This window comes from Sceloporus undulatus, chromosome 3 (genome assembly GCF_019175285.1).
Source record: "Sceloporus undulatus isolate JIND9_A2432 ecotype Alabama chromosome 3, SceUnd_v1.1, whole genome shotgun sequence".
NCBI lineage: Eukaryota > Metazoa > Chordata > Lepidosauria > Squamata > Phrynosomatidae > Sceloporus > Sceloporus undulatus.
The window spans coordinates 169,638,412-169,660,304 of NC_056524.1; the positions used below are offsets into that span (position 1 = coordinate 169,638,412).

The 21,893-nt window shown below is 39.2% G+C and overlaps 1 protein-coding gene across 1 annotated transcript in view; it reads left to right on the forward strand.

Annotated features, from left to right (window-relative positions):
* The window catches only part of TSPAN15 (tetraspanin 15), a 39,642-nt gene extending 22,532 nt beyond the window's left edge, over positions 1-17,110 (forward strand). Inside the window, exons 4-8 of the mRNA XM_042456057.1 lie at positions 1,047-1,142; positions 5,088-5,204; positions 12,894-12,941; positions 15,136-15,252; positions 17,054-17,110. Coding sequence (XP_042311991.1) covers positions 1,047-1,142; positions 5,088-5,204; positions 12,894-12,941; positions 15,136-15,252; positions 17,054-17,071 — 396 coding nt within the window. The 3' untranslated portion in view covers positions 17,072-17,110. The remainder of the gene's footprint in view (positions 1-1,046; positions 1,143-5,087; positions 5,205-12,893; positions 12,942-15,135; positions 15,253-17,053) is intronic.
* The last annotated feature ends 4,783 nt before the right edge of the window (positions 17,111-21,893 follow it).

Consider the following 21,893-nt stretch of genomic DNA (forward strand, 5'->3'; position numbering starts at 1 on the left):
AACACATCTGATAAATCCAATGGATTCAGTGGGTCTACTCCAAACAGAACGAAAACAAGATTCAGGCCTGTATGTAATTATTGAGAAGTTATTACCTCTGAGTTCATCTTGGTTTACTTTAGAACAAGTGGATGCTAGTTGGACTGCAGCCTGAAAGATGAGATGATTTCAAAGGACAACCTTTACCACCATCCCATTTTCCTCACTCCCAATCTGTCACATACATCCTGCTCCCAGTGCAGGCAACTGCTTGAGCTGTTCCAATAGTTACAGTTGAAGACTGTCACTTAATTCTCTAATAGCAATGCTATTTGGTATGGTTCACATATTGTATGGGCGTATTATACTGAGATCTGTGGGTTGGTCACTGTACTGCTTATATTTCTATGTGACTTTGCTTACAACTAGAAAAACTGAAAGTCAGTAGCAGGGTCATTTTTTGAAAAACCATTGAGCCACATAGTAACTACATTTTACTTACACCTTGGTGTCTACAAAGGCCAGATGCATACTCTCTTTTTAAAAATGAAAGCTGGGAATCCTCTCCTCATTCCTCTCTTTCACCTACATATCATACAGACAAACAGGAACAGCCATGCTTCACCAGTTATGGTAATGCACAACAAGGAGACCTGTATGAGAAAGGCCAAATGGAAAGCTTTGGGTAGTTGATTCTCCAAACGAGCTACTTGTATGTAGACCAAACTTCAAGCCTTCTTGCTCTTAAAGTAACTCCCACTTTTGAGGAGCTCTCTTATACCCAAGGATCCTTGTGACTGCCATCTAGTGACTCAATGTGATACTACAGACTTTAGAGAGTTTCTAATAAATTAAAAACAATTAATCAGTTTTAAAAATAAGATAATTCTTGGATGCAAATCCTTAGGGTCTCTTTAATATAATTTCTAAATTTTGAGGTTATAAGTGTCATAGTCTCGTAGCTATGAAAGACAGACTTGAACATGCACATTTTTTAATATAGATAATATAATCAATTTTTTTCATATTGTGTATGCTTGATCATCTTTCTCTTTTTCCCCTCTTAGACGATTGACTTTTTAAATAACAACATCCGAAGAGGAATTAAGAACTATTATGATGATTTGGACTTCAAGAACATAATGGATTTTGTTCAAGAGAAGGTTTGTTTTAGGGTGTCAAATTAATAGCACAGTAGTATCTGTTCACTGATCCCTATACTTATAATTTGGTGTACTTCCCAGCAATGAAGAAATCAATCCTCAATGTGGATCTTGGGGACTATTTATGGGCATAATTTCATCACTTGTTTAGTTGATTAGTTGGTTTTTGTTGCATTGTTTGTGGGGTATTTGTGCCTTAAGTGGAATGAAATATTTCTGATTAATTTAGAGTAGGGGACAAGCAAGCAGGATGGTTCTGGACCAAGTTTCAGGCTCTGGGATCCTCAAAGACTATCTGAAAGGCTAAAAGAAAAACAAGGAGCTGGAAGTGGCTGGAATGTCATTTTGTGTTCTGAAAAATGCCAGAGAAAGTATGAAGGGGGTGGGGGAGGCCCATAAAACCAGCCTTGAGGACTTGCATGTGGCCTCAGGGTTGCAATTTGCTTCTCTTGATAGAGAGAAATGGCCAAAATGCCAACATATGAATAAACATGAATGACAACTCACATCATTAAAAACACACACCACACACTCTTGTTATAGTGAAGATTTGGGGCACAGATCACAAAAAAGTTTCTTGCGGGCAAGGTCAATTTAAGTGAATAGGAGATGTATAAGAAGTACATTTCTATTTATATAAATGGAACTGGGCTCATAGCATTTCCTAACAAATTGTTTCTTTTGTTAGGTAATATTTTTTAAAGGCAATCTTCTCTTTAATAAAGAATTAGAGAAAATTTATTTTAGGTGTGTATAACCTCACAACTTCTTAGAGTGCTTCTGCCCTACCAATTAATTGCAATTTAATACTGGTTGAACTGCAATGGCTCCTTCCAGGGAAATGCTGTTGTCTGGAACTCTGTCATAGAGATCTAGTATTGTCATCATTCAAGTGTAGATATACTCCCCCATTGGATTCAAAGTAAGTTTACAAAGTTGTATGTTTTTGGTTTTGCTTAGACATCTACAAAATAGATGTTTAGTTAAATCACTAAAGATCATTACACAGTGTTTACTAGTTTCTGAATTCTAGTCCTTTTTCTGACAGTTAAATTACATAAGCTACTATCTTATTAGTTTATTCTGTTTGGAAGTGTTTCTGATAAAAATCTATGGGACTCCATAGTCACTTGTGAAAGCTGAATAAATTAAATGACATCAGATAGAAGCTGTGGGCCACAAATGATGTAAGTAAGATTTATTACTAAATTTGTTGCGAATCTCTGTTAAAAATCTCATGTTTTGAGGCCAGCCTTCTTCAGGAATGTAGTTGTTGGCAGATCTCAGCTTTTAGTTTTTGTGTATTTTGCCAAATGCATTAGGAATTTAATTAGATGTCTGTATACAGACTTCATGAGATTTTAAACATGTCACTACTGATAAAGCCTATTTACACAGATTTTTTATCTTTGGACCAGTACTGATGGCACAGTGATTAAATGCCAGTACTGCAGCCATTCACTCACAAGCCACAAGGTTGTGAGTTCAGTCCCAGCCAGGGGCTCAGGGTCAACTTAGCCTAGCATCCTTTGGAGGTCGCTAAAATGAGTAACCAGCTTGTTGGGGGCAGTTAGCTTACACCTTGTAAACTGCTTAGGGAGCACTTAGTACAGTAAATGAAGCTGCTATTGCTATTTATTTCCATTTAAAACAACTAGTTCATTAGTTCACTATATTTGTCTTTGCCATGAGGTTAGAGAGCCTCTTGTTGTCAATTTAATATAATAAAGGGACTGTACAAACAGCCACGAAGGAGTAGCCTCTGGCCGCCCCTTCTTCAGCCAAATCAGGGCTGCAGCAACCGCATGCCATGGCCCCAACCTGGCCTTTCCAGGGCATGAAAAGGAGCTGCAAAAACCAGCTCCTTTTTGTTCTTTGGAAAGGGTGCTATAGCTGCGGGGCCACGGCTATATGGTGCTTCTTCGGCACTGTGTCATATAGACCAGGGCCAAGGAGCATCAGGGCACCCTGGGGGCAGAGCTGGGGCATCTGTCATGGAGATGCTATGCCCCAACTCCGCCCCCCAGCCAGCCCAAATTTCCGGTCTGTACAGGGCCAAAGACAGTATCAATAATGTTGGGTACTACAGTAGATTGGGATTGTTTAGTCCAGAGTTTGGATTATAATTTCCAGGATCCTTGTAGCCACATTGCCTGGAGAGTTCTGGTAATTGTAGTGCAACTACTGAGAAGGAGGAGGAGGGAAGGGAGGGAGGGAGGGAGGGAGGGAGAAGAAGATATTTTTCAAAGTGTTGCTTTATACACTCTGGTTGGGATTAGACCTTGAGTTCTTACTTCCTTTGCAGTGTCCTTCATATGACATTTCTTACTCTGTGAATCTGAGAAGCTGCAAGCCACTTAACTTCCATATAGTTGAATCATGCTTGTATCTCAAAAAACACTTCAGATTTTCTTTTGCTTCCTGTTTTTTGGGCAGCTAGGAAATACATGCTGCTAGTCTTAAGGAACAAAAACTGCTGACATGGCTCATCCATTGGCAGCTTTTGGGGCATCTATTTATGCATTTATATTCTGTTTTTCAATAAAAATATTTCAAGGATGGATTACAGTACACACACACCCAGTAGAATCATTAAAATAAGAGCAGGACAGAACTATGTATGTGTATAAACAATCTCATAGATTTCATAGGGTTTCCTTAAGCAAAGAATACTTACAAGTGAATTTCCCCTTCAGAAATATAGCCTACAGCACCTGTTATTTATTGGCACTCTCCCATCCAAATACTGACCAAAGCTTACCTTTCTTAGCTTTCAAGATCAGGCCAGATCTGGTGCCTTTAGGCTACAGTAGCTGTAATATAATCTGAAATGTTTACCTCTTTGTGTTTCTATAATTCTGTATAGAGTCACTAAAATTAATGTGCTTTCTAATGGGCCAAAACAAATAGTGTAGTAAGGTTTTGAACTCAATTCACTTATTTATTGAGCTAGCTTCCGAAGAAACACTCCAGGTTTCTGTATTCTCTTCTCTAGAATGTAGATTTATGAATCTGTATTGACCAAACTTGAAATTTAAACTTGGGTTGCCATCCCAAATATGTTCATGCAAGTTTTAGACTGATCAGCAAACTTTGGATTTTTTTTTCTAGAAAATTGCCAATTTTGGTCTGTTCTGCATGCAATATGCTGTGAATTTTTTTAAAGGTTTGTAGGTATTGTTGGAGAGCCAGCATTGTGTACTGGTTTGAATGCAGGACTGTAACTCTGGAGACCAGGGTTTGAATCCAAACTCAGCCATGGAAACCCACTAGGTGACCTTTAGACAAGTCACACTCTCAGCCTCAGAGGAAGGCAAAGGCAAATCCCCTCTGAACAAACCTTACCTTATCTATGGGAGGGCCCCCCTTTAAAGTGGTATCACCATTGCCCATTTTAATTTGTACACATTCTTTTGTCATCCACACACTTGTACAGATAATTAGGTATTCTTTCTCTTATGATCATATACATGTGGATGCATATGCCTATATGTGTGTGTACACATTTTTTTGCACTTGTCTCTGTTTCAGTTGCAGCCACATGGTTTGGTCCTTAGTTGGATGTACAGGGTTCATTACTACATGTTTGGATTCCATGCTTCACTGTCAGTATATACTGCTAGCAAAATGTCATTCGCTCACTGAGCTTGTATTCCTTGTGTTTATCCTTATCTCTATGTGAGTAGTAATAAATAATGATATGGTAGTTTTGTATTTCATCACTTTCACAGTTTAATATGTAATTTATGTATTTTAAAATAATATTAGGCATCTTTGCATGTGTTTGCAAGATGAGAAATTAAGTCATGCAGCCACTAAAGCAGTCATTAGGGTCCCCCCTTTCGACTTATAAAAAGCTTTTAAAATTAATACAGTACTGTTTACTTTCCACAACAATGTTAAGAAAGTTGCCTTACGTAACACCCTTTTTTTTTCTTCCTAAAGTTTAAGTGTTGTGGTGGAGAAGATTACAATGACTGGTCAACAAATCAATATCATGACTGTTCAGCCCCAGGACCACTAGCGTGTGGAGTTCCTTACTCTTGTTGTATCACAAATAAGGTAAAAACAATAATTATTTAATATTAATTTGGCAGTTTCCTATTTGTTACTCATATCTAAGGAAATACAAGCTTCCCAGTGAAAGAATATCAGCTTGACAAGTTAAATCAGTACCATCAGTGGCAATCTGTGCATGGAAGTAGCATTCATTGTGCACATCTTGGATGCACACATTCTTAGGCTGGATGTAATGTTACTTTTTTGGACTATTGATCCCACAGTTTTCCAGGCAGCATGGCTACTGGCCTTGCCAGCCTGAGGGACCTAAGGAATTGTTGTCTAAAAATGAAATGTTCCCAAGCACTGGACTATGGAATCTATTCTTTTTGTTTTGTTTTTGTGGGTTTTCGGGCTATGTGACCATGTTCTACAAGAATTTATTCCTGATGTTTCACCTGCATATGTGGCTGGCATCTTCAGAGAATGGTGGCATGGAGGTGTGTGAGGTATATATCCTGTGTGACCCTTAGTTGAGAGGAAGTGATTTATACGTTAATCTGTGTGTTGGTCTGTTGGTGAATGGCAAGGCCTCGGTGTCTGAGGATATGGAAGGAGGATTTGTGTCTATTTAATGAGTGAGCCATTGTCTGCTGGGAACCCCCCTGACCCTGGGTGATGTTCATTTGCATGTCATGAGTCTTGATTTTGGTGGTCTTTTTGCATCAAAAACTGATTATTCATTAACAATCTTTGGAATACTGGAGTCTAGAAATCTAAAACTAAGCTTTTTATAATCATTCTCAGAAGTTTGTTTATTATGAGTTAGTTTAGTTATGTTGGTTTTTAGAACTCTTCCTGGTATATGTTGAACAAAATTTTAAAATCTCTTCCCTTCTAACCATTTTATGGAGCAATAACTTTGTTATACCATGCACTCTTCCAGACTGAGTTCTTGTGATACAGTTTCTTTGGTTTTGCTGGGTTTTGCCAGTGACATTATTTTTACATCTACTCATTCCATTTTTTTTTTTTGCAGGGGAGAGGGACTGTTCCCAGCAATCTTGTGGATCTGCATTAAGACTCTTTGAAGGTGTTTTTTAAAAAATTGGGCCATGGTTTACTGAAGTAGTGCTATGATTTGGAAGGGGTTTCTTTTCTCTGATTTTTTAAAATTGCTTGGAGTTGCTGAGTTAGAGGCTGTGCAGACTGCCCTTACGGGCATGCTGTGGCCCTGATCTGGCTTTCCAGGGAACAAAAAGTATCCACAAAAGGGGTGCCATAGCCACCGGTGCCATGGCTTTTCGGCTTTCCAAAGACACATTTTTAGTAAATGAAATCATATCAGTTTTAATGTAATAAGAAGCACATTTTCAATTAATTACAAATTTGTATTCCACTGGGATTGGTGAAAAAGAGGGCGATACATTCAGGCAATGAAATATTTTCATTTCTGTATGATTATCGGTGATGGAAATGTACAAATAACTACAATGAAGTGTTAAAATTATTATTATTATTATTTTAGAAATTGTAAAAGTACACAATGTTATCCATATGTTAAAGTACAGTTCTTGAAATCATGCAGTACTGTCTCATTGCTCTAATTTGTCCAGAACGTAAAATACTAGCAGTCTTTAAAAATGAATCGAGATGAATAAATTTTTGCTGCCTGACATATATTTCCAAAACCTGTTTGGCTTTTCCATTGGAACAGTACAGATGTAAGCAGCAATTAGTCATTTACTCTTGTAGTCATGGAAACTTGCTGTTAATGTATGAGGTCAGTGTCATTCTGTTTTGTCAAGTTTCATGCAGTTCATAAAACACAAGACGACCTTCAGGGTAACTCTATAAGGAACATATACACCATTTTCTATCTCGGTCAAGCCAAGGGCAGCTCACAACTGGTTGCCCCAAGAAAATTTGCCAAATCAAACAAGTTTACTTTTTGACATTGACGCTGAATTGTAGTGCTTATGTATTAGAGGAGGGATGGGCATACTGTGGAAGTCCTGGGAACAGTTTTCTTCCCCTGTGGCCTCTGGTGTTCATTTCAGTGTCCAGTGAATTTGGAAGTGGCTGGCAGTGCACTTCTAGTTTGGTAAAACCCCTTAGTGGAGTATGAAGCAAACTGCAGGAGGCCTTGTTTTTTGTTTTAACACAGAACCACTTCTCTTGGAGGCTTTGAAGACTGGCAATTTTCCTATTTTGGCAGATTCCTTTCCTCAGTAGAGATGAGGGCACGTAGCACCTTGGTCCAATGTGGTAGGGTTTGAACCGAAGAGATCTGCTAATGGAAGAAATTATTTGGGTGGTATGTCTGATGTCACAAGCCACCTGTGTAACTGATAGAGCAGTTTTATAACTCACTTTGATTTTAAAATCTTTTTTTCTCTGCAAGGCAAATATTAATATACATGCATGTATATGTGCCACTTTAAAAAAAGTGAATAAAGGTGGAAAGGGAGGTACAAAACCTACAGGTCAGCCTAATATTTGACTGCCTCCTGTGTACCTTGTAGTGCTGACTTTGAACTGGGTTTATACTGCAGTGAGGGAACTTGTGAGTCAACAACTCTTTTCAATGAACAGTCTTTTCCTCACTGAGTCCCAGATGTGAACCTCAGGTAAAGATTTCTTTAGAACGGTGTCCCATCTTAGGAGAAATGCTGTCATGTAACATCTGAAGGAAACCCACATGTAATACCATGTCAAGTCTCAGCAAGTATGAAGCTCCCTTGGACTGAGTCGAACCATTCATCTTTCCAGTGCACTGTTTGCGGTGATTGGCATCAGCCCCCCCAACTCAGCATTCAGGTCCAGAAATTCAACCTGGGATCTTTCACATGCATGAGCTGCCAATGCCCCATGGTCATGTTTTTTTTCTGTTGCCACCACCTTTGTCACCTGGTTATTAGTGACCGTATTAAAACAGCTTTGTTGTGTGCTTGAACTTATTGCTAAAGGCTCACCCAGATGTAGGGCATTGATACAATGGACAGTTTTCCTTACTGAGAGCAGCTGTTAGAATAGCGTCACTCAGAATAGTGTCACTCAGGAACAGTTCCCATGTGTTATGTGTCTGGGTCTGCATTGGAGTTCCTTTCCCCACCTTCTCTCTCTCCACCCTCTTTCTCTTATGATACAGGCATAAGACCAGATGAGGTCAGCTCTGGGCAATGGAGACAAAATTTGCTACTCTTAAATTGCATCTCAAATTTACTGCCCACAGGGAAGCCTTTAGCCTGCCTTAGCCTATAAACAAAAAGTGATTAGAAATGCCATCTGCTTCAGCATTCTCGTAAGTTGTTGTGACTCACTGGACTGTAAGTTGTACTCTTGCCAAAGTAGTATAATGTGTTGTTGTTTTTTTTGGTTTGAAAAAAAAAGTAAAAATAAAACTACTGGTGAAATAAATGCCAGATGGCAACAGCAAGACAGCAGTAACTCTTGTCTGTATCTATGTATCTAGCATAGCTTCTGGTAGCTTCTTTCTTTTGACAGCAGCCTATCATTTTGCTTATTGACCCTTTACAAGTTTCTGGAGAATCCCTGGACACATGTTGCAAGTGGCCAATACACTGATGTGCTATGTTTTGGAAATTTAGGAGTATTTCAGATTGTGAAAATAATCTCGGTTGTATCTGGATGGAATCTTTGATGTTCAGATAATTTCAAATGTAGCCAATTAAATTTGGGGCGAGGAGGTGGCTTCAACCCCCCGCCCCACTTAACCCAGTAAAATCAATATAGGGTCCCCTCCCCTGAGTTATTTTGAAAAGATTTGCATCATTGGTAGTGTGAACAACTGATGTGAATAGACATGGGATAAGCCAGGATAAAACTCTGCATGCCTTGAACGTGTTTTGAATAAATACATATTGTTGACTCTCTCTTTATTTGAGTGTTGGCACGTGTGAGCGATCGAACTTGTAGAGATGTGCATAGATGCTGTTCCATAGTGTAAAAGACTCAGAATGTATGAGTGAGATTTTCCACGTAGTCACACTATAAAAAACAATATCTGAATGACCCCAAAGAGAACTCCTGGGAACTCCTGGGCCAAAGCTAACAAAATGAAATTCAACACGGAGAAATGTAAGGTATTGCACTTAGGGTGGAAAAATAAAATGCACAGATATAGGATGGGTGACACCTGGCTGAATGAAACTACGTGTGAAAGGGATCTAGGAGTCCAAGTAGACCACAAGTTGAACATGAGTGAACAGTGTGATGCGGCAGCTAAAAAGGCCAATGCTATTTTAGGCTGCATCAATAGAAGTATAGTGTCTAGATCAAGAGAAGTAATAGTGCCACTGTATTCTGCTTTGGTCAGGCCCCACCTAGAATATTGTGTCCAGTTCTGGGCGCCACAGTTCAGAAAGGACATTGAGAAACTGGAGCGTGTCCAAAGGAGGGCGACAAAAATGGTGAAGGGTCTGGAAACCATGCCCTATGAGGAACGACTTAGAGAGCTGGGGATGTTTAGCCTGGAGAAAAGAAGGTTAAGAGGTGATATGATCGCCCTGTTTAAATATTTGAAGGGATGTCATATTGAAGAGGGAGCAAGCTTGTTTTCTGCTGCTCCAGAGAACAGGACCCGGAACAATGGATGCAAGCTGCAGGAAAAGAGATTCCACCTGAACATTAGGAGGAACTTCCTGACAGTTAGGGCTGTTCGACAATGGAATGCACTCCCTCGGAGGGTGATAGAGTCTCCTTCCTTGGAGGTCTTTAAACAGAGGCTGGATGGCCATCTGTCAGGGATGCTTTGATTTGGATTTCCTGCATGGCAGGGGGTTGGACTGGATGGCCCTAGTGGTCTCTTCCAACTCTATGATTCTATGATTCTATGATTCTATGATTCTTCTTCATAAGCCACTCTGAAGCATAACTGAACTACATTCATATTTTAACATGTGACACTTGCAGACAAACCTGTACTGAATCATATAAAAGACTTTGGAAGGTACAGTTAGTATTTACTTGAAACTTCCCATAGGGAACTGTTTTATTCAGACAGGGCACTTATCAAATAAAATGGATGGCAGTTCTGTAGAAGTCCAATTATGTTAGTAAGTTAATTCTTGCTGTATTGTGCAAGTGAAGGAAATGTTCCCAGGTGGTTGTGCCTGGACTTGCTGACTCCACCTGTTCAGTAGCATGTGGATATGCTTGTTCTAAGTTTTGGCTGCATAGAGCAGAGAGTCACAATTTATGAGTAGCATTCATGATGAGAATCATGGCTCAACCCTTTACAGCTATAAAAATAGGCCATGGATATATTACTCTTACCTAGTGTTTTGTCATTGCAAGGTGAGGTGTAACCTTTGAATTAGCACAGTGTCTGAGTTTAGAGTCTGTCATTATGTGGGCTTTGGGGGTTTGAGGTGCTGTAGTAACAGCCTGTGTGCTGTAGTGGTTTGAACATCGGATTATGGCTCTTGAGACCAAGGTTCAGATCTCAACTCGGTCATGTTAATTCACTGGGTGAGCTTGGGCATGCCACACTCTTGGCCTCAGAGGATGACAATGGCAAACCTTCTAAGAAACCTGTCAAGAAAAGCCCATGGTAGGTTCACCTTAATGTTTTCATAAGTTGGAAATGTCTGGAAGGCACACAACAACAAAATAATAATTGTGGTAGCAGTTAAATTATTGATTAAATATACTTACCTAATAGCTGATAAAGGAGTGTTACTCCAATGCATAATTTTTAATATATGGAATGCTTCTTATTATTTTGATTTATTTAATATTTTGAGACAGGTAAACTGGAGGCAGATGAATATATTGTTTTATTGTTATTAACTGCCTTCGAGTCGATCTCGACCCATGGCAATCCTGCTGATGAGACATCTCCAAGACCCTCTGTCCTCTGCTGCTCTGCTCAATTCCTGCAAATTCATACCTGTGATCTCTTTAATAGAGTCCATCCATCTTGCATGCGGCCTTCCTCTCTTTCTACTTCCCTCTACCTTTCCTAGCATTATTGTTTTTTCCAGTGATTCATGCCTTCTCATGATGTGTCCAAAGTACTACAACCTGAGTTTTGTCATCTTGGCTTCAAGGGAAATTTCTGGCTTGATCTCCTTCAGGACCCATGACTGTTCATGGAATCCTTATCATTCTTCTCCAGCACAACTTTTTGAACGAGTTGATTTTCCTCCTATCATCCTCCTTAACTGTCCAGCTCTCACATCCATACATGGCAATAGGGAATACAATGGCTTGTACAATTCTAACCTTTGTGCTTAGTTGTATATTCTTGCATGTTAGGATCTTCTCTAGTTCTTTCATAGCTGTCCTTCCCATTCTTAATCTTCTGATTTCCTGGGTGCAGTCTCCATTTCTGTCTATGGGGCTGAACAGACCACCCCTAAGAGGCAGCTCAACGCTACCCATGGAAGTACTGGGTTGGAGACGCGGCAACCACACACAGCACCCCCAACCTGACGTTCCATGGTGCAAAAAGAAGCAGCTCCTTTTTGTGCCACAGAAAGTGTGCACTAGCTGCCATGGCTCTTCTGCAGCTCTTTGCTGCAGTGCGTGTAAACACTGTACCAAAGATGTGGTGTGATGCATCCAACCGTGTGGTGGGGTGCATGACATCATGCCAGTATGAGGGCGGAGTTGGGGCACTCTGCCCCCATGTCAGCATTTATCACCGGTCTGTTTAGGCCCAATGTTTGATCCCAGGTATGAGAATTCTTTTACTATTTCTATTTCTTTGTTATCTAATTCAAATTTGTGTAAGTACTCTGTGGTCATTATTTTTGTTTTCTTTATGTTCAACAATAGGCCTGCCTTTGTACTTTCTTCCTTGATATTTTTTAGTAGTTGTTCCAGGGCTTTCAGGCTTTCTGCTAGTATGATGGTGTCACCTGCATATCTCAGATTGTTGATATTCCTTCCTACTATTTTCACTCCTCCTTCTTTTGTGTACTAGCCTGCTTTTTATACAATATGTTCTGTGTATAAATTGTACAAATGAGGTGATAAGATGCAGCCTTGTTTGACTCTTTTGCCAATTGGGAACCATTCTGTTTCTCCATGTTATGTTCTGACAGTAGCCTCTTGTCCTGAGTACAGATTCCTCATCAAGATTATCACATGTGTTGGCGCTCCCATGTCTTTAAGGTTGTTCCATAACCTTTCATGATTTATGCTGTCAAAGGCTTTGCTGTAGTCTATAAAGCACATACTGATTTTCTTTTGAAATTCTCTGGAGTGCTCCATTATCCATTGTATGTTTGCAATGCAATTCCTAGTGCCTCTTCCTTACCTGAATCTCACTTGGACCTCTGTTTTTCTCTCTCTCCATGTATGGTTGAAGTCTATGTTGTAGAATTTTGAGCATAATTTTGCTTGCATGGGGTATTCGTGCTATGGTTCTATAGTAGCTGCAATCTTTTGTGTCTCCTTTTTTGTGGATGGGGATGTATATTGATCGTTTCCAGTCTGTTATCGTTTTGTTTTCCATATCTGTTGACATATGTTAGTTAGCACTAGAGTTGACTCTCTTATTGTGGATTGCAGCATCTTAACTGGAATATCATCTGTTTGTGGTGACTTATTTTTTGCCATTGCTCTTATTGCAGTTTCCACTTCATTTTTTAGAATTTGGGGTTCATCTTCATATGGCTGTTCATTCCAGAAAGTTTTGTCATAGCTTTTTTTAAAAAAAAGACTTGAGTAAAGTATCCATGTTGCACTGGGTTCACTGTGTTTGTTCTTTCCACTCCTCAGACAGCAGTTATCAACACCATGTGTGGATATAAAATGCTTTATCTAGAGGTAAGAGCATATAGCAATTTATTTCTTGTTTGAATTCAGGTGAAAGTCCCAATAGATTTGACACCTTGCACTTTTGAACCTTGCATTTCGTCTGCAGCATCAATCATTTTTGTCATGGACCAGGAGAGGGAAATTATCTCACTTTGGCCCCATCTGCACCGCAGAAATAATCCAGATTGACATCACTTTTACTGCCATGGCTCAATGCTATGGAATTTTGGGGAATACAATTTGTTGTGGCACCAGAGCTCTCTGACAGAAAATGCTAGATGTCTCCCAAAACTACAGTCCCCGGGATTCCATTGCATTGAGCCATGACAGTTAAAGTGGTGTCAACATGGGCTATTTATGCAGTACGGATGCAACCTTAGTTTTAGTTTGTGGCTTGCTCTTTTTTACAACTGTACAATACTCATGTGCAAAGAGCATGACATAAGTAACTTGAAAGTCCAGCTGTCCACTTCTCCCAATCAGATTTTGACGACAATCACCATATCTGCTATTTAGGATAGGGATGATTTCCTATAAGCACATCTGCTTCTGAGTAAACCTGTAAAGATCAGGCTAGGCTAATGAGAGACAGGGTTTCTTGGGTTTTCCGTACATCATAGTTAGTCAGAACTGTTTCAGCAAGGTATTGATTTCACTGAAACAAAACAGGAAACAGGAAGAATTGCAAACTGTGCCAGCTGTCCCTAGTCCAGGAGAAACAGAAATGCCCTTACTTTCTTGGCATTTATTGCAGGCAGGATAGCACTTTGTTTCATTTGGTAATTCTAGCACAGTAATAGCCTAAAATAGGAATGAACTGCATATCCTCCCTCTCATCCCTTTGTCATTAAAAATTGAGATCAAATGCCACTACATAAAATATAAATGTATCTTGATCGAGGAAATCTGTTAATGCCAAAGTAGAGGTTCCATCAAACAGGGTTCCACAGATCTCTATTTTGTAGTCTCTATCTCACTGCATTCCTCAGAAATTCACTTGCATTTCCATTCCCATCCCATCCTATCCCATCTTTTATTCCTGTTATTTGTGAGACTTCATTTTTTTTCTCCGTGTGTGGAATTTCATGTGTATTTGCCATATGTATTTTTCCTAATGCATCTAATTCTTTTTACAAAAATGTGTACAAAAATGTCAACATTTTTCTAATGTACTCTTACATGTATTTCCCTCACCAATTAAATCTGTATTTTTCTGTTGGATGCCTTTATAACTGTTTACATTTTAAAAACTTATTCCTGGCTTTTACATTTTTTGATTTTTCCAAATGCATCACAGTCCTTCCAGATATGCAGATTTCTGAGTCAAGGTGCATGTTGTCTCACAATGAGTATAGGAAGGTTGTCTCACAGTGAGTCCACCATGTTGTATGTTGTCTAGTATAAATCTAGTTTCATCACAGGTGCATGTTTTCTCAGTGAGTGTAGGATGGATACGTTTTGTTGAAAATCTTAAATCCACTCATTATTTTCCAATCCCAGCTAACATTACCTGAGATAGTTACAAATTATATTCAGTGAAATATTACACAGATAACCAACAACATCTTATAAGTAACAAATCATCATAAGCAAAACAAGGTAAGTAAACCTGCTTGGCCAATTACAAAATCATAAAGCTCATCATGGAAGCAGGAAAGGTATTTGTTCACCCCAAGCCTGTTGAACAAAAAGGTTGTCATTAGTACAGTTGGCCCTCCATATCCAGAGATTCTTTATCCATGGATTCAACCATCCACAGCTGGAAAATATTCCAAACAGGTATAAATTCTCAAAAGCAAACCTTGACAGGAGGTCCTTGAACCAAACGCTAGTGGAAACCAAGGGCCTATTGTGTTCTAAGTAAAACAACAACAACAACAGCACACAAAAAAAAACCCGAAGCTGGCCTGGGATGATTTGGAGATGGAGTTGTGGATGCCATAAAGAACAATCTCTGCTTCATGGTCTCAATTCTAAAAAGGATCTTGGTGCAGTGCCCACTCCAATGATCTGAATATAGGGGGAGGCTTGTACAAAAATAGATGTTTGGTAAGGAAGTAATCTTGCCAAATAAAGCTGATGGAGATGCAGCAGCAAACTCTTTGTGCAAAATTCAGGGGATGCTTAGTATTCTAGACAAAACCCATATTGTCCAGGCGACTAGTCAATCTGTTATGTGAAGACTGTGCTTGTTACTTTACAGCGCCTGAGTGCTCAGGAGTTCATACATGTGAGAGGATGCACCAATGCAGTACTCATTTGGTTTATGGACAACTATACCATCATGGCGGGCATTCTCCTTGGTATACTTTTGCCACAGGTAAGATTGATTACATTGTTGGTAAAAGGAGATATTTATTCCCTCCCTCCCTGGGCTTGTGACTAAAGATTACAGCTCTGAAGGGATGGCACAGGGTGACAAGCATCACCACATACACTAACTGGTAAACAACCCCAAATAGATATGTCACAAAAATTCTTCCATACTTGGACATGAGTTTCAGAGGCTTGTAAATGCTTGCCTCTAAAAGATTTGAGAAAACTAGTAGCACAGCATTTGGAAAATTACCCTTGTGATGTACATACATAAGTCTGAATTTATTGGAGAGGAAGAAAGGTCTTAGAGGCATATAGAGGCTGCTTGTGAGAGCATTTGGGTGACCAGTTTGGCTAAGTGGGAGAGGGATTTTCAGAAGTTGGCTTTACTTGGAAAATGTCAAGCTATTTCTGGCTGTTTGGGAAATCACTTGGCTTATATCCAAACCTTTTCAATATGAGCTGGAGGAGGCCAATCCATCTATTCATCAAGCATCTCAGTGAGTCACTTGCAACTCAGTGTGTAGGACATGTCTATTCAAGAATCCATTTCCTTATACTGTATAGTGATCCACTGCCATCAAGTCTTACTTGTATCATAATATTTCCTTTGTTTCTCTACATGTGAAATTACTCAACATGGCTATGTCTCACATTAAAATTTTCCCTGGAATTGGGAACATTGCTTTTTAAAATTAAATTAGAAAAATGTTTACATTTTTGTACACATTTTTGTAAAAAAATTAGATGCATTAGGAAAAAAGTAATCGATTTTAATTGCTTGTTACAGTATTTAGAAAATAACTTTTTTCATTGCTCATTCTTTTTAATGTTAGTTTCTGTTACACTAAAAAAAACCCCTTAGAACTGAGAATAGAATGGTATAAAATGCAAAGAGATCCTGCTAAAATATTTTGGAAAATACCATTGAGAAATAATTTGAAAATATGACTTGTTACACCAGTGTAGTAACACTGTTCTCCCTTCCTTGGCCAATAAAAATGCAGGAAGTACACCATGCAAGCTTTCAAAGCTCTACTGGCTTCTTCATCTGGCAAAAGATGTTTTAAAGAACCAAACAGGAGAAGAAAAGTGATGGTATAAGAGTCACAGGCCTGCATTTTGTATCATGTGTTATTTCTGTTGTAGTTCATTTGTACTGGAGGGATCCCAGTGCAGGCAGAGACCATTCCCCTTCTCGGCCATGTGGGTAGCCTTGGGCAAGTCACTCGCTCAGTCTGAGAAGTCAGCAAATCTTCTCTGGATACATCTCGCTAAGAAAACCCTATGATAAGGATTGACATAAGTCAGAGTCAACTTGAAGAGACATAACAATAGCAGCAAATCCATGCAAAAGTACAAAATGTAGCCCATGGCTGCCATAACTGTGCCAGCATAGTTGGGTAGGGTAATATATCCACAGGTACTGCACTGGTGTGTGTGTGTGTGTGTGTGTGTGTAGTAGTAGTAGTAGCAAAATTCCTGCCACAGGAAAAAAAAACCCTACCTTTCTAGTCCCCCCCCCCCCCCAACTGTATATTTGCATTGCTCCAAAAAGTTCCCTATGCCAATGTAAGGCACTAGTAAGATTGTGGCCATTAACTCTAACTCATCTTTCATATCTAAAGGGTGTTAGCCATAATCTATCAGCGTCTATCTATCTATCTATCTCTACTCTCTCTCTCTCTCCTCTCTCTCTCTATATAAATATATAATTCCATAGACAAAGTGAGAACAGTGGTAGGTCCTGATACTGTTGACACTTTGTGTGTGTGTGTGTGTGTGTGTTTTTTTTTTTTTTACAGTTCCTTGAGTGCTGTTAACTTTCCTCTACATCACCCGAGTAGAGGATATATGCTGAGAACAAGATGAATGAGACATTGCTGATCAAGAAGACAGAAGATGGACATTGAATTTACTGGAGCCGGGTGCTGTATGTTTTTCCTGAATAATGCCTAGTAGTCATTTGAAGAAAACTTGTGGATTACTATCCCTTTGCATTGTGCCTTCTGTGCTGTCCAGTGGTTACACTAATTGTGATCGGTAAACAGTAGTACTTAGGAAGCAAGCCTCTTAATTCATTCAGACTTGTGGACATAATTCATTCAGAATACCCTACTCTGGGCATTGTCTGTTATTGTATCACTGGATCTATCTGGAAATGTGTTGTCTCTTGTGATATCTAAATGGTGACATTCTGTGACATACCTACTTTTAAACAGTAAACAATGTAGCTAATCCAGGAGGAAAAATGTTATTTAACTAATATATAATTACAGTAGACAAACTGCATACAAAGACTGTCGAGCTTACTGCTAAATGACATTGCCACTAACAGAAAAAGTCCCCCTTGTTCTCCAGTATTTTCAGAACATGGTAAGTTAGCTATGCAGGGAGCACATAGACATGGGTGTGGGGAGACAGACAACGCAATAGATCCCCTACAGAAGTTCCTACAGCTATACATCTCAGCATGCCTTGTAACTGGGAATTCACTATCCTGTTCTCCAGGTCCTCTAAAATGCCTGTGTGCAGAAAGCTGTGATATTTCAAAGGTATGATACAGAGTAGAAAACATTTTAAGTATATCTCTTGGTGCAGGCTCTTGGCCCTTATTTGCTAGCACTGTCAAAGCATACCTGAGCTTTACTGGTTGGCTGAACTTGTTTTTAAAAATGTAAGTTTGATGCAGATTGCATTATTTATTTATATTCTTTTGGGTCTTTGGCCTCACCATTAGGCCAATTCATAATGAAAATGCAGGTCATGACTAAACTATGTGGGAATGTTCAAATGCAAATTCTTGTGTGGAAGCTTGTGTTAATTAATACTTAACATTGTAATTTCAGACGTTTCTCTGTACTGATCCAACCGATGAAGTATTCAATATATTTTATGTGAATGATTTGCATTACTTGCGCAATCATGTTTTGTGCTGCTTCGGATGGCTACTGAAAACAATCTGGGGGCCTTCATGAGTTTTTTGTGCCTTTCAAGTAAGAACCACTACAGATTCAAGTCATGACTGTTTACTTCAGTGACAGTGGTTTTAAAATTTCAGCTTATAATGTACATGCTTTTATGAAGAATATATTTGATATCCTTGATTAATTTGAATCCTGGAGGTGTTGTACAGTATTTTTCTTCTGCCTTTTCTTTATCGATTGGAGTTCTGGTGTGTACAGATAAGCCACTAAAATGGAATTGGTTTGTAAAGAAAATAATTATTTTGTAAAAACAAAAAATCCACCTTTCCCTTATACTGAATCTTTTTACTATTACAAATACAGTTGTCCTCCATATCCACAGATGCCACCTTCATGGCTTGAACATATTCATATTCATTATAATTCAAAAAATATATAAATCCAAGTATTTGCCATTTTTATAAGGGACACCACTTACCATGCCATTGTACCAAACTCCATGTATTTCCTCTTTTCTGTTGAAGTTGTCCAGGTGTTTGTGGATTTCAATGGCTTCCCTGTGCATCCTGACATGGTAATGGTTGGCATGGCCAGAATTTATGTTTTTCAAACAGTATTTTATTCCCAGCAGCAATGAGCACTAATCAAGCAGACACTCTCCTCTTTTGCAGACCCTCCTACCATGAGGCGGTCATTAGCACAGAACAATACACATGCAAATCACTCCTGCATTTCCAGGTCATACAGTATATATACCCAACTTCTTTCCAGCCAGCATTTTCTGAAGATGCCAGCCACAGATGCTGGCGAAACATCAGGAAGAAACTCTTCTTGAACATGGCCACATAGCCCCAAAAACTATGGATGTGGCCATGAAGCCTTCAACTTCACAGTTTGTGTCTTATTTTTTCCAGTGTGTATACCTTGCTTGGATTGGTAGTTCTCTCTTCCCCCCAACTCCAGTATCCTTGTTCATAATAATTTACTCCACCTTAAAAGACAAGAAGTATAATTCCATAATTGGACAACTAGAGAAGTTATGACTGTTGTCTTTGTTTAAAGATTCATCAGATACCTTATAAAATCTCCCAAGGTAGAGAATGTAAAACTGCAAAATAGAACAAAACTACTTCAATTAACATTAAAACCAAATAGCACCATATATGCAGCAGCCCCTATAACTGAATTATAGGCGGACCTGTAGGAAGCAATTTGGTGTATATAACCAGAACAGAATTCACAAGCAGAGCGCTGCCATGAGAAGGCCTTCTCTCTCATGGCCACTGCTTAATGCCTCTCATGCGTCTTAAAATGCAGATAGGTTGGTATAGGGGAGAGTGATCCTTCATGTAACTTGGTCCCAAATATTAAGGGCTTTAAAGACCAATACAGCACTTTAGGTTGGTCTGGAAGTAGACTGGACCAGGATAACTGATGTGAATTCTATCATTTACCAGTATTTGTGGGATTGCATTTGTACCAGCAGACATTTCTGATCCATCTATAGATGCAGTGCTACTAAAGCATGTTGTAATAGTACAGCCAGGATATCACTAGAGCATGTAGGAGGAAGTAAGGTTCATCTGCTGTAGACAGGACCATAGCTGACATATTGAAATATGTACTAAAACCACTCCTGGGCACAACTGTCATCTCAGTTTCCCAGAAGACCTAACTATGGTACTGTGTCCTTCAGAGCCACTGCAAGCCACATCTAGGATTGGCTAAAAGCCTCCATCAAGAAATAAGAGTGCCCATCTTGTCACAATTAAGTTTCAGCTTGTTAAGGAAAAGCAACATGGGACATACAGTAGAGAATTAAAACTTGTATGAGAGTCAGAATAACTCAGCAGAAGCCAATAGAAACCACACAGGTGTGAATGGTAAAGCATTAACAGGTCCTGAGTGCCACGGACAAGCAAATGCATAGTGGATAATTGGACACACTGACAGTTGTTAGTGTGTCAAGGTCTGAGATGATGAAATCATTAATTGTGGGATGAACAGAGAACCAATGGGAAAATGTACACGCCTACTGGGTGGAACAGACCACAGAGGTGGTACCATGATTTGGCTATAATAATGACTATAGATCCCAGTGCTTTTTGTGGGTTGTAGTTGTGGATAGTAGTGGATAGTAGAGTGAGGAGTTGAGTATTGTTTGGAGCTGTGCATATAGTAGAATAAAGTAGATCTTTTATATAAGACTACTGAGTTGTCTGGTGTCTTGGGTGAAAGCTACAAGAACCAGCAGGACCCTGGTGAAGAAGGGTGAAGACTTCTGTGGAAGCAAGAGTAAGGCTTGGAGAGTTTGTCGGGGTCTTCAGCCTGATCTCTGCAACTCTTGCAAAGATACAACAATGGCCAAAAACTGTCAGCGTGGTGCACAACCAGGTGGTGAGTTCCAGGCCAGGTGAAGAGCCACAACTCCCATCATCCCCCTGACATTTGTGGGATTGCATTTTGTACCAGCAGAGACCATTTCTGATCCATCTATAGATGCAGTGCTACTTAAAGCATGTTGTAATAGTACAGCCGGATATCACTAGAGCATGTAGAGGAAGTAAGTTCATCTGCTGTAGACAGGACCATAGCTGACATATTGAAATACGTTACTAAAACCACTCCTGGGCACAACTGTCATCTCAGTTTCCCAGAAGACCTAACTATGGTACTTGGTCCTTCAGAGCCACTGCAAGCCACATCTAGGATTGGCTACAAGCCTCCATCAAGAAATAAGAGAGTGCCTCCATCTTGTCACAATTAAGTTTCAGCTTGTTCACCTCCATCTGTAGTTAAGACTTCCCTCGTTTTGACACATGTCCACTTTGGTTTACATATGTACCTATGGCCCTTAAATTTTGTTATGTTTGATTAATGTACAAAGTGAATATGTGAACAGACTTGAAAATCAATGTGTTGGAGGTGATTATATGAGGAGACACAGACATTCTGTCTGCAGTCCTGTGATGCAGAGAGGCTCATCTGATGCATAGTCACATATGTTGATACAGTCACCAAGCATAGAATGTGGACATGTGAACCAGTCTCAAGGGCAGTTAACAAACACAACATACTACAACTATTCTTATTGCTTAATACAAGGCATGGGCCTTGACAAAGAGATGGTCAGTGCTGGTGGAACAAAGAGAACAAGGAAGCAGCACAGGTGTTAAATCTATTGCTGCTAACAGGTACCACAAAAAAAGAACCATGAACTGACGGGTCTCCACTTATGAAACCGCTTAAGAAGGTACTTGGATGCTGAAGCAGCCTCACCTGAATTTTTCCTTCAATTGTAGTTTCTACATATGAATAGATTTATCTAATGTCAACAAAATGTTGATTTCTGTAATAGAAGGGACACCCTCTACATAAAACATTTTGGCTCCAAAGGCCACTTTAACTCAGCTGAATTTATTGTTGAGGAGAGATATATATGGCTGTAGTTTTTGTAGTTTAAAAATAAAAAAAAAAATATTGGCAACAATCCTATTCTTTTAATCTTGATGTCAGTAGGAGCAGATGATATGTATTTTAATTTTTCCACTTATTTCCCCTTAAAAATTAAATACAGGTTGAGTATCCCTTATTGGAAATCTGAAATATTATAAAATCCATCTGAACTGTCTACAGGGATGACTGAGATGATGGTTCAGTGTACACAAACTTTGTTTTATGTAGAACATTATTAAAAATACTATATATAAAATTACCA